This window comes from Amblyraja radiata, chromosome 9 (assembly GCF_010909765.2).
Source record: "Amblyraja radiata isolate CabotCenter1 chromosome 9, sAmbRad1.1.pri, whole genome shotgun sequence".
NCBI classification, from domain to species: domain Eukaryota; kingdom Metazoa; phylum Chordata; class Chondrichthyes; order Rajiformes; family Rajidae; genus Amblyraja; species Amblyraja radiata.
The window spans coordinates 24,789,188-24,801,840 of NC_045964.1; the positions used below are offsets into that span (position 1 = coordinate 24,789,188).

The following is a 12,653-nucleotide window of genomic DNA, read 5'->3' on the forward strand; positions in this document are numbered from 1 at the left end:
AGTCTTTTGATGAATAAATGCTTTATTGTTGATAGAAAACAGTGAGATACATCCAAATTTCTTCCGACTCGTTACTACAATCTTCTTCGAACTCCAGCTTATTACTTTAGACATTAGAAAACTCCTTGTGTCTCCGTAACACTGGCATGATCTGGCATGTGGCCTGCATGGCCCGCACGATCCCGCATGGTAGAAGGGTTAACCTTCCCCATCGGCTCTCCAAACTAATCTAAAAACCTAGACTTCTGAGCAAGCATCTAAGCTCCAAACACACCCAAAAACACATCATAAATCCCACCCACAATATAACGGGCAGTCTAAAATTTAAAGGCACATGCCATCATCAATGGCATGCAAAACAGGCCAAATGGCCACTACATCCATCACTGCCAATGAAGATGAAAGGTCATTAACCTGAAACATTACTTCAGATGCAGTCTGCTTGTACTGCATTTTCTGTTCTGGTTCCATCTGCAATGATTTTCTCCTAGATTTAATATTCCTCTGCTTCCATTTCTGCAGGGAATCAGATGAGTAGCCGTCTGATGAGTATGCGAAGTGCAAATGGACTGTTGATGCTACCTCCAAAGACAGAGCAGTACGTGGAGCTCCATAAGGGTGAAGTGGTAGATGTTATGGTGATTGGAAGACTATGATGTCACCACAAGAGGAGGGTTGGTGCATGTCTACATATCATTGACTCTATCCTGTAATGGAACGGCACCGTTAGTTTTAAATGACTTGGATAAAATTGACAATGTTGTTGAGATCTTGAAGTAATTTCAAAAAGAAATCAGATAAAGTAAATGAAACAGGAGAGAGAGAAAAGAAATCCATTGAATCCATTCTGTATCATATCCAGGGCAAAGTTTCTCTTTCATTACAGTTGCTTTGTGTGTTTAATGCCAGGTCTAATAGCAGTAGCTTTTGATAGACAGCAGTAGGTGCCTGCTAAACTTGTGTTTTCTCATCCTCAGATACAGATACTTATGCTACTAGCAAGGCTGTCTGCTTACTTTATACCAGCTTAGATAAACACAGCTATTATCCTTATTAGTACGCAACATAATTGCTTCACAAAGAGCTTTGCTTGTTCTTTATCTTGTATCTTGTGTTCATGTGCTCAGTGCCAAAAGCAGAGTGGCTGGACTGGACTGGATCGGTATATTACCCTTTCAGTGCCATCGTCTGGGACATTTCTCAGAAGCCACCTGTCTCAGCTGACCACCTAGTTGGACAGGAATTGGAAATCTTTCGTTTGAACAAAGAAATTGCTTCCTTAAGTGCTGACAGCCTTTTTACCAATTTAAAAAAAAAGTGTACAGTAATACAAAGATTGATATTGTACAGATAATAGTGTACCAGCAAATCATGTGGTAATTCCTAGCAATGAAAGACATTTAACAACACTGTACCATAACATTTTCTGTAATGATATTAAATATTAATAAAAATCTTTGATCATTGTTAAAATTTATCTGAGAAGATATTCAATGTTTTTAAAAGAAACATTTCTCGCTGTGTTGTGCCGTAGTTACATTGTCACGGTGCAATTTGGAAAATAGCTTTGAAATTTTACACTCAATAAATCTGTTCTTTTTTTATTGTGCATTGCTATTAAGGAACACCTTCTCCAATGCCAAGAGAGTTTAGACGCCTTAGGACTACTGATATGTCTACAGTTTTCATTATTATGCTCTTTCCAATTGTAATTTCACTAAGGTGAGCAGAACGTGTACTAGAAAGAGAAAAGGATATTTTTTAACTTCACACTCTCCTCGATAGTTGCTTTTTGTCAGTAACAATCAACAAATTGATTCTCCCTCATTCTTGTCCAATATAAATTTAAAACGATTAATTTTGAATTTCAGTTTTACTTGTAGAATAAAAAGAACATTTAATATCAGTCTAAATATTGCAATTGGGAAAGTCTCATCACCAATGTATTGTATTCACAGGATGAGGATAAAGAGGTTAATTCCATCACATCTATCCATGGAGCATCATCACCATTATGCTGCCGACATTCATTCATAGTGAAGTACATTAACAAAGAGAAGTGCAGAGTGATACATTTTGATCGAAAGGATGTGAGTAGGTTACCCTGAACTAAAGGTTAACAGCAGAAACCTAGCCATGTTTGGACAACATCTTTGACAGTAGCAGTGCCTGTTAGGAAGGCCTCATTAGAAATGTATATGGGATAATTTGCTTTATCTATAGAGTACAAAAGCATGGAGCTCCATGACAAATTTAGATTAGTAATGTTGGATCCCAGCTGCAGTGATGTTCAATTTTCTGCAGCACCCTGAGGAAGGATGCCATGGCCATGATGTGAAAGAGACGGCAACGAAGGACTTTAGTCATGTGGAAACACTCAATGGTTCTCTTCAAGATGAAAAGGTTAAGTAAATGTTTGAGAGTGGTGTTCAAAATCCAGGTAATGTTTGACAGAATTAATCAAAAGATTCCTTTTTCTTCTTTTAAACAAGGTCAGTAGATTGGTAAAAAGAACCCAAAGAACAATTTAAGAAATGTTCACATGGCAATTGCTGCAACTTCCTGAAAAGACAGGGGAAGGAGATTCAATGGTAACATTCAAAACAGAATTATACAATTACTAGAAGAATAAAACAAAATACAAAAATGTGGGGAGAAAAGCAGTACCATCAGCAATAATTGGGTAGTTAGCCCACTATGGGTCAAATAACCTCTTTTTTCCTCCCGTGATGTTCATTTACTTCTCACAGTGTGTAGATTTTTAGGTATTGTGAGGTTTACCCCTATATCTTGAAATGTTCCAATGTATTGTTATTCCTTTGTCAAGCACTTCCTGTAATCAGATATAGATTGCTTTCCAATTACTATTTCTCTTTTCAGGTACCAAAGAATGACTATTGAAAGTAACAACTTCTGTTCTACAAAGCCATAAAATGGCATTTCATTGGCAGCTTCCCATTGTGCATCAGTGTCTTTGTGCAACATTGAAGATAACACAAGGAAAGGAAAAGATTTGGCAAATATTAGAATAAATTACTAAATAAGTAGGAATTGGGGTCTAGGCCAAGTAAGGGGAAATAAGAACAACACAAAAAAAAGATGCAGAGTGTAGTAGGAAGGAACTGCAGATGCTGGTTTAAACAGAAGATAGACACAATAAGCTGGAGGTTGGGCACTTGACCCTATGCTCTGACTAATATTTCCTCATCACTATTTTTCTCCACTAACCCATAGCCTTTGGTTCTCTTTCATACAAAAACATGTTCCTCTGGGATGCATAGAGGTATTGGTCCTTGAGCTTACTTTGGGCCTCATTATAACAGTGTCGGAGGTTACAGGCAGAGAGGTGAGAGTGGGAGTGTCATGGTAAATTAAAATGGCAGGCAAAAGAATCTCGGATTCACTTCCGCAGATTGAGCGAAGGCTTTTTGTAAAACAATCGCCCAGTATTTGGTTTCTCCATTGTAGAGAAAGCCACAATAGTAATCAACATCGAATACAGTACACTAAATTGGAGGGAGTACAAATGACCTGTTGCTCCACCTGGTTTGAACAGGTGTTGCATCTCCTCCTGTTCCATGGCAACGTACAATGGGCCAGGAAGTGGCGTGATGGAAGAGTCAATCGGGGAATTGTGAAGTAATTCCCTGTGAAATTCAGAAAATGAAGAGAGGGGCAGATGTGACTGGTGGTAGGATCACGCTGGATCTGGCAGAAATTGTGAGGGATAAAACGTTGGATCTTTGAACTATTCCAGGAGATGGGGGTGAAAGCAGACATACAGGAAATTGAAGAAATGCAGTTGAGTGCTCCAGTTGCAATGCAGAAGGGAAACCACACTTCAGGAAAATGGAGGATACTTTAGAAGCACCAGAACTGAAGGTGTCTTCATTGGAACAACTATGGCTGAGATGAAGAAACTGAGAAAAATAATTGACATTCGCACACAAGGGGGAGTGAGATGACATATACTCAAATGAAGCTGCAGGAGTCTGGGGAGCCTTGTGAAGGATGTTAGTAGTTAGCCTATCTCCTGAGATGGACACAGAGTGATCCAGAAATGGAAGGATAATGTCAGAGATGAATTACATAAATGTGAGAACAGGGTGGAAATTGGCAGCACGTGATAAAATAAGTGCTCATCTACAATTTTATTTTTTTTCTCTGTTATCCATGTCAGGCTAAGTGGTTTGCTGTGTTTTTCTTCCCTTTATCTCCTTTCTTAAACATGGGAATTATGGAAGATGCATCCACTATCTCCAGCACCATCTCTTTCAAAACATAGGATTGCAGGTTATCACATGGTGGTGATTTATCAGCCCTCTGCCACATTTATTCCTCCAATGTTTTGCTTAAGTAAAGCTATTTGTTTTTCATCCAGTCTAAACCTATTCTCCATGATATCTAGGAGGATTTTTGCCTTCACAGTAAATAGATATAACATGCTTGTTTAATTTATTCTGTTTGCTAATAAACACATCCTTTCCTTTCTATATTCATAGAGAGGCTTCAACAGTTTATATGTTGCTTGTGATCCGCCTAACATTTTCAAATCAATTTCTTGGTCCTTTGCTGTAATGTGAAATTTACCTAATTGCCAGGATTACTGCTCTTTTTGAAACAACTTTCCTTTCATCTGATACTTTCTTGGTATCCATGGCTAGACCACTGCACCTGTTGGGATTCTGTTCATTTAAGGTTCTTATATTTACTGTAAATTATGTATTAATTCTTTAATGTTAGTCATTGAATGTTTACCATATGCCTTATAATGTAGTTAACCAATCTATCATAACCAACTTTATTAAGATTCAAGATCCTGTAGGATTCTTTGTTGATTCCCCATGCCACTTCAGACATCCTGGTAAACTAAAAAGCATTTGAATAAAATGTGCGAAAATATCATCCATTTTACTATCTATATTCCCATCAGTTTCGAATGAGACTGCATCAAGAAGTTGCTGGAGAGGATTCTGAGGAATTGGATATATATGCATTTTGATAGACCTGGGCTGATTAGAGATAGTCAGCATTGTTTTGGCCCTGGGAGAACTTGTTGAGTTTTTTTAAGTCAACAAAAAGGTTGATGAGGGTAAAGCCATGGACGTGGTCTATATGAACTTCAGCAAGTCATATGATAAGGTTCTGCATGGTAGGCTGTTCTGGAAGGTTAGATTGCATGAGATCCTGGGAGAGCTAGCCACTGGATAGAGAATTGGCTTCATGGAAGGAAGTCGAGGTTGACGTTGGAAGGTTTCTTTTCTAACTGGAGGACTCTGACTTTCAGTGTGTCTGAGGAATCAGTGCTGGGCCCATTGCTGTTTGTGGTTTATATCAATGACTTGGATGAGAATGTAGAAGGCGTGATTAGTAAGTTTGCAGATGACACTAAAGTGGGTGGTATCATAGATAACAAAGATAGTTATCAAAAATTACAGCAAGAATTTGATCAGCTGGATAAGTGGGCTGAGGAATAGTCAATGGAATTTGATGCAGATAAGTGTGAGGTGTTGCATTTTAGTGAAGTCAAACTAGGGAAGGACCTTCACATTGAATGGCGGGACCCTGGGGAAGGTGTGGAGCCGTAGGACCCAGCAGTACAGGTACATAGTTCCGTGAAAGTGGCATCACAGGTAGCTAGGATGGTCAAAAAGGCTTTCAGTACATTGGCCTTCATCAGTCAGGGTATCAAGTATGGAAGTTGGTGAGGCCGCATTTGTGCACGACGTTGGTGAGGCCGCATTTGAAGTATCGTATTCAGTTTTGGTCACCCTGCTGAGGAAAGATGTCATTAAGCTGGAAAGAATGCAGAGAAGATAGACAAGGATGTTGCCAGGATTTGAGGGCCTGAACTATGGGGAAAGGTTGATAGGCTTGGACTTTATCCCGTTGAGCACAGAAGGCTGACGGATGAGCATATAGAGATGTTTAAAATCATGAAGGAGGTAAATAGGGTGAAAACACAGTCTTTTACCCACGTATGGGAATCAAGAACTAGAGGACATAAGTTTAAGAAGGAACTGCAGAGGCTGGAAAATCGAAGGTAGACAAAAATGCTGGATGGGCCATTTTTGTCATCATGGTGTCTGAACACTGCAGGGAGGTTAGATATAAAGAGTTTTTTCTTCCAGTACCGATTTTATTTTCCCAAGGTAGCTATTTTATTCTGCTTGTTATTTTCCAGAGTAACTTTTAAATTACATTCCAGTTCCAAATCACATTACAGCCAATTCTGCCCAAGTAATACAAATGGTGTTCCCTAATTCATCATTCATATTACATTTAATTTGTGTCATGAAAATAAGCATTGAAGCAAAACTATCTGAAGACACTAAGGGGATTTCATAATGCAGAATTTTCAAAGGTGATTTCAGAATACAACCTTTCACAGATTTTGGGAACAATGCATCCAAAGTGTGCATTGATAATTGCAAGACAATCCTCTTTTCAGTTTAAAACTAGTTGATCACAGGAGTTGCTTCTAAACATTGCATACAGTGCATTCAGAAAGTATTCAGACCCCTTCACTTTTTCCACATTTTGTTACGTTACAGCCTTATTCTAAAATGGGTTAAATTCATTTTTTTGATCATCAATCTACACACAATACCCCATAATAAAAAAGCAAAAACAGGTATTTAGAAATTTTTGCAAAGAGAAATAAATGAAATATCACATTTACGTAAGTAAGCAGACCCTTTACTCAGTACTCTGTTGAGGCACCTTTGGCAGCGATTACCAGGCACGTGCGGTGAGGTCAATGGCTGGGGAGGCACTGGCTAGTATCGGTGGCCCGGCCCTCCCTGTATTGATCACCGTATCTCCCCGAGGAGAGAGAGGGGTGGAGCCGTGGCTGGGAGGAAAGGATAGAGAAGAGAAGAGGGGGAGAGAAAGGAGAGAGAGAAGGGAGGGAGAGAGAGAGAGGGGAGGGAGAGAGAGAGAGAAGGGAGAGAGAGATAGAGAGAGAAGGGAGGGAGACAGAAAGAGAAGGGAGGGAGGGAGAAAGAGAAGGGAGGGAGGGAGAGAGAGAAGGGAGGGAGAGAGAGAAGGGAGGGAGAGAGAAGGGATGGGAGAGAGAAGGGAGAGATAGAGAGGAAGGAGAGAGGGAGAGAATGGGGGGAGAGAGAGGAGAGAGAGAAAATGGGAGAGAGAATGGGGAGAGAGATGGAAGGGAGAGAAAGGAGAGAGAGAGAGAGAGAGAATGGGGAGAGAGAGAAGTGGTAGAGAGAGAGAATGGAGAGAGGAACGATGGCACGTTATAACCCGCAGTCGTCCCATTCTGACCGCCGCCGAACCCCCCCCCACCGCACCATTGCACCCTCTTCACTGCGGCTCAGTGACGTCTCGGCTCTGACAATTTGAGGGATCTAACCGTTAACAACACGAAGAGCAGCCCCGACCGCCGCGCTTCCCGACTCGAATCTGAGCTTGAAAAATCAGGTAGTGGGCCTGATGTGTCCCGTGGGCCATATTTTGGAGACTCTTGCCTTGAACTAAACAAAAATGTATAGAAGTACAAAAATTGATGACTTTATTATTGTGATGTATAGATCTATTTTTTTTTAATTGAATAACTTTCTAATGTACCGACAAAGTCTACCTTCCCAAGTGGCGTATCTTAATACAACAACAATTCAATTCAATTTATTGTCATTTGAACCCCTTGAGGTCCAAACGAAATGTCGTTTCTGCAGCCATACATTACAAACAAATAGACCCAAGACACAACATAATTTACATAAACATCCATCACATTGCTGTGATGGAAGGCCAAAAAAACTTATCTCTCCACTGCACTCTCCCCCCCGATGTCAGAGTCAAAGTCAAAGTCAAAGCCCCCGGCGGGCGATGGCGAATTGTCCCGCAGCCATTAAAGCCACGCGGGGTGATGCAAGGTCTTGATGTTAGAGCCCCCGGCGCGCGCTCGCAGTCCCGCAGCCATTCCAGGCCCCGCTCCAGGAGCTCTTCAACCCCGCAACTTGGGCGGGAGAAGTCGCCGTTGCGGAAGCCCCGAAAAGCGGTCTCCCTCCAGGGACCCGCGGGCTCCCGGTGCCGCCCGCCAAACCCGCAGTTGCAGCCACCGAATCTCCGGGGGTCGGGTTGCAGCAGCGTCCACCACCGCTCCACCCGCTCTGGACTCAGCCAGCCCCGCGACGGTGAGGTGAGTAGTCGGCACCACAGCCCCCGGTCTTCCTGTCGGAGGCCGCTCCTCGTTGCAGCCCCAACGACAACGGAGACCCGACAAAGAAAAGGTCGGGTCTCCCGTGCAGGGAGAGATTTAAAAGTTACCCCCACCCCCCCCCACACCACCCCCACCCCCCCCCCCCACACACATACCCCAACAAAAATAACAAAAACTACATAAAAACATAAGACATAAAATAATAAAAACGCAGACGGACTGCAGAGGCCGCTGCTGACAAGCGGATCTTGTTCCGCTCCATGATCTTTGGTCTGCGCCGCCGCTGCTGAAGCTAGCTAACATGGAGGAAGAGTGACATAGCGTCAATTGACGCTCGCTATTCCTCCACTGGGCTCAAGACATGCCCCCTTGTGAGGCAGACGTGATCGCTGCCTCCCCTGGAGCTTTTTCAATGCAGTTTTATGTGAGACCAGCGAGCACAAATTGAATATCTTTATGTGAAATACGTTACCTGGACTATGGAAGGTAAGGACATGTAATGAAGGGGTTTACACACATTACTTTGGTGACATACATAGAGATGGTAACAGGCACACGCTTATTGCCCGCGCTCCATGCAGTTTCTAAGGGGTTGCGCAATCAAAGGGGAGGCTCAGCTCGTCGCTGCCTCACCTCTCATCTCTCCACGTATGTGCAGCGGAGCTGCAAAAATTTTGTGATTTTTACTATAAAAAATCATTAGATTCATATAGAAATGACATTTATAACAGATCAGTGGAAAAATCTTGATATTTATTTTATTTTATTATTTTTCTTTACTTTTCTTGACAGCAATTTTCATTGGGAGTATGTCAGGTGAGGCTCTGCCTCCCCTGACCGCACGTCCCTGGAGATTACAGCCTCAAGTCTTCTTGGGTATGACGATACAAGCGTGACACACCTGTATTGGGTAATTTCTCCCATTCTTCTCTGCAGATCCTCTCAAGCTCTGTCAGGTTGGATGGGGAGCGTCGATGCACAGCTATTTTCAGGTCCCTCCAGGGATGTTCGATCGGGTTCAAGAACGGGCTCTTGCTGGGCCACTCAAGGACATTCACATACTTGTCACAAAGCCACTCCTGCGTTGTCTTGGCTGTATAAAAGATGAAATAGCGGCACATTTGGACAGCAGTAACAGGATCGGTCCAAGTCAGCATGGATTTACCAAGGGGAAATCATGCTTGACTAATCTTCTGGAATTTTTTGAAGATGTAACTAGGAAACTGGACAAGGGAGAGCCAGTGGATGTAGTGTACCTGGATCTCAGAAAGCATTTGATAAGGTCCCACATAGGAGATTAGTGGGCAAAATTAGGGGCACATGGTATTGGCGGTAGAGTGCTGACATGGATAGAGAAGTGGTTGGCAGACAAGAAACAAAGAGTGGGGATTAACAGGTCCCTTTCAGAATGGCAGGCAGTGACTAGTGGGGTACCGCAAGGCTCGGTGCTGGGACTGCAGCTATTTACAATATATATCAATGATTTAGATGAAGGGATTCAAAGTAACATTAACAAATTTGCAGATGACACAAAGCTGGGTGGCAGTGTGAACTGTGAGGAGAATGCTATGAAAATGCAGGGTAACTTGGAAAGGCTGGGTGAGTGGCAGATGCAGTTTAATGTGGATAAATGTGAGATTATCCACTTTGGTAGCAAAAACAGGAAGACAGATTATTAACTAAATGGTGTCAAATTCGGAAAAGGGGAAGTACAATGGGATCTGGAGGTCCTTGTTCATCAGTCAATTAAAGTAAGCATGCAGGTACAGCAGGCAATGAAGTAAGCGAATGGCATGTTGGCCTTCATAACAAGAGGAGTTGAGTATAGGAGCAAAAAGGTCCTTCTGCAGTTGTGTATGGCCCTAGTGAGACCACACCTGGAGTATTGTGTGCAATTTTGGTCCCCTAATTTGAGGAAGGACATTCTTGCTATTGAGGGAGTGCAGCGTAGGTTTACAAGCTTAATTTCCGGGATGGCGGGACTGTCATATGCTGAGAGAATGGAGCGGCTGGGCTTATATACTCTGGAGTTTAGAAGGATGAGAGGGGATCATTGAAACATATAAGATTATTAAGGGTTTGGACACGCTAGCGGCAGGAAACAAGTTCCCGATGTTAGGGGAGTCCAGAACCAGGGGCCACAGTTTAAGAATAAGGGGTAAGCCATTTGGAATGGAGATGAGGAAACACATTTTCACACAGTTGTGAGTCTGTGGAATTCTCTGCCTCAGAGGGCAGTGTTGGCCGGTTCTCTGGATACTTTCAAGAGAGAGCTAGATAGGGCTCTTAAAGATAGCGGAGTCATGGGGATATGGGAAGAAGGCAGGAATGGGGTACTGATTGGGGATGATCTGCCATGATCATATTGAATGGTGGTGCTGGCTCGAAGGGCCGAATGGCCTACTGCTGCACCTATTGTCTATTGTGTACTTAGGGTCGTTGTGTTCTGTTGGAAGGTGAACCTCCGCCCCAGTCTGATGTCCAGAACGCTCTGGAGCAGGTTTTCATCAAGGATATCACTGTACTTTACTCCGTTCATCTTTCCCTCGATCTCCCAGTTCCTGCCACTGAAAAACATCCCCGCAGCATGACGCTGCCACCACCATGCTTCACCGTGATGAGCGGTGCCTGGTTTCCTCCAGACGTGACGCTTAGCATTCAGGCCAAAGAGTTCGAACTTGGTTTCATCAGACCAGAGAATCTTGTTTCTCATGGTCTGAGAGTACTTTTGGTGCCTTTTGGAAAATCCAAGTGGGCTGTCATGTGTCTTTTACTGAGGAGTGACTTCCATCTGGCCACTCTACCATAAAGTGGAGTGGAGATATAGTTGTCCTACTGGAAGGTTTTCCCATCTCCACAGAGGAACTCTCGAGCTCTGTCAGAGTGACCATTGGGTTCTTGTTCATCTCCCTGACCAAGGCCCTTCTCCCACGATTGCTCAGTTTGGCCGGGCAGCCAGCTCTATGAAGAGTCCTGATGGTTCCAAAGTTCTTCTATTTAAGAATGACGGAGGCCACTGTGCTCTTCGGGTCCTGCAAAAATCGTTTTATACCCTTCCCCAGATCTGTGTCTCAACACAATCCTGTCTCGGAGTGCCACGGACAATTCCTTCATCCTCATGGCTTGGTTTTTGCTCTGACATGCACTGTCAACTGTGGGACCTTATATAGACAGGTGTGTGCCTTTCCAAATCATGTCCAATCGATTTAATTTACCACTGGTAGACTCCAATCAAGTCGTAGAAACATCTCAAGGATAATCAGTGGAAACCGGATGAACCTACGCTCAAATTTGAATGTCATAGCAAAGGGTCTGGATACTTACGTACATGTGATATTTCAGTTATTTATTTTTAATTACTTTGCAAAAATTTCAAAGTCCAGTCCCCATCCTCTTGTCCACCCATGGTCGGGCCTATTGAGGCCTCCACAGTTGCCGCTATGGAGGCCCGATGTTTCAGGCCCTCTCGCCAGGTGATGGTGCACCGGCGTCGGGAGAACCCTCTCAGCGGCTTGGGATGCCTGGAACGGCCGCTTCCTTACCAGAGACCGCGGGTTCCAAGCCAACATGCCGCGCTGGACGGAGCTCCATCTCGGCGGGAGATCCCAGGCTCCCGATGTAAAGTTCAGCGCTGCCACCCGCAGCTGGCCGCTCCACAGACCGCAGCTCCGCGATGTTCAATCGGCAGTTCCCAGCATACCGGAGTAACAGCGCGGCGACCCAGGCAAGGCATCGCCTGCTCCACGATAGCGCTCCAGCGTTGCGACGCTGCCGAAGCCGAGGTTCTGGCCAGGTCCCCTCAGGAAACTCCGCTCTAGGCCCCGCTGGTAGGCCGCGAGGGCGGGTCGAAGTTGCTGCTCGGAGGAAGGCAGCCTCTGTGACCAGGTAAGGACTCGAAAAAGCAGTTTCCCCCCCCCCCCCCCCCCCCCACACACATAAAAAGATTAGACCCCCAACTACACACTTTAATGTACTAAAAATAATAAAAAAGAAGTGAAAAAAACGGACAGCTGCGGGACTGGCAGCCGTACAGGACAGCGCCCCCTCTCCTCCCTTCACAATAACATCCAGGTTGATTCTTAAGAAAAGCGAATTATCTTTGCTGCATTTCACATTTAATCCCTTGTTTTTGTCCCATGAACAAGACAAAAGCTTGTGTTTAAAAAGCCAGAACAGGAAAGTTTTAGTTATAGAGGGTCATGCAGTGCAGAAATAAACCTATAGCCCACCGTGTCCCTTTTGACCATTATGAACATCATATTTTCACACAGAGGGTGGTGGGTATATGGAACGAGCTGCCAGAAGAGGTTGAGACAGGTACAGTAACAATATTTTAACATATTTGGACAGGTACGAGAATAGGAAATGTTTAGTGGGATATGAGCCAAATGCAGGCAAATGCGGCCAGTCTAGATGGGGCATCATTGTCAGCATGGACGGGTTGGGCTGAAGAGCTACAAGGGAATTCCTG

At 43.8% G+C, this 12,653-nt stretch overlaps 1 protein-coding gene across 12 annotated transcripts in view; it reads left to right on the forward strand.

Moving 5' to 3' along the window:
- Positions 1 to 1,609, forward strand: part of gphn (gephyrin) — a 458,009-nt gene extending 456,400 nt beyond the window's left edge. For 5 of the 12 annotated variants that reach the window (XM_033026893.1, XM_033026891.1, XM_033026889.1 and 2 more), the window contains one exon: positions 523 to 1,477. In XM_033026893.1, the coding sequence (XP_032882784.1) occupies positions 523 to 656 (134 nt within the window). In that variant the 3' untranslated portion in view covers positions 657 to 1,477. Of the gene's footprint in view, positions 1 to 522 lie in introns of all 12 variants that reach the window. The other 7 variants (XM_033026887.1, XM_033026886.1, XM_033026888.1 and 4 more) reach the window with 2 other exon arrangements.
- The last annotated feature ends 11,044 nt before the right edge of the window (positions 1,610 to 12,653 follow it).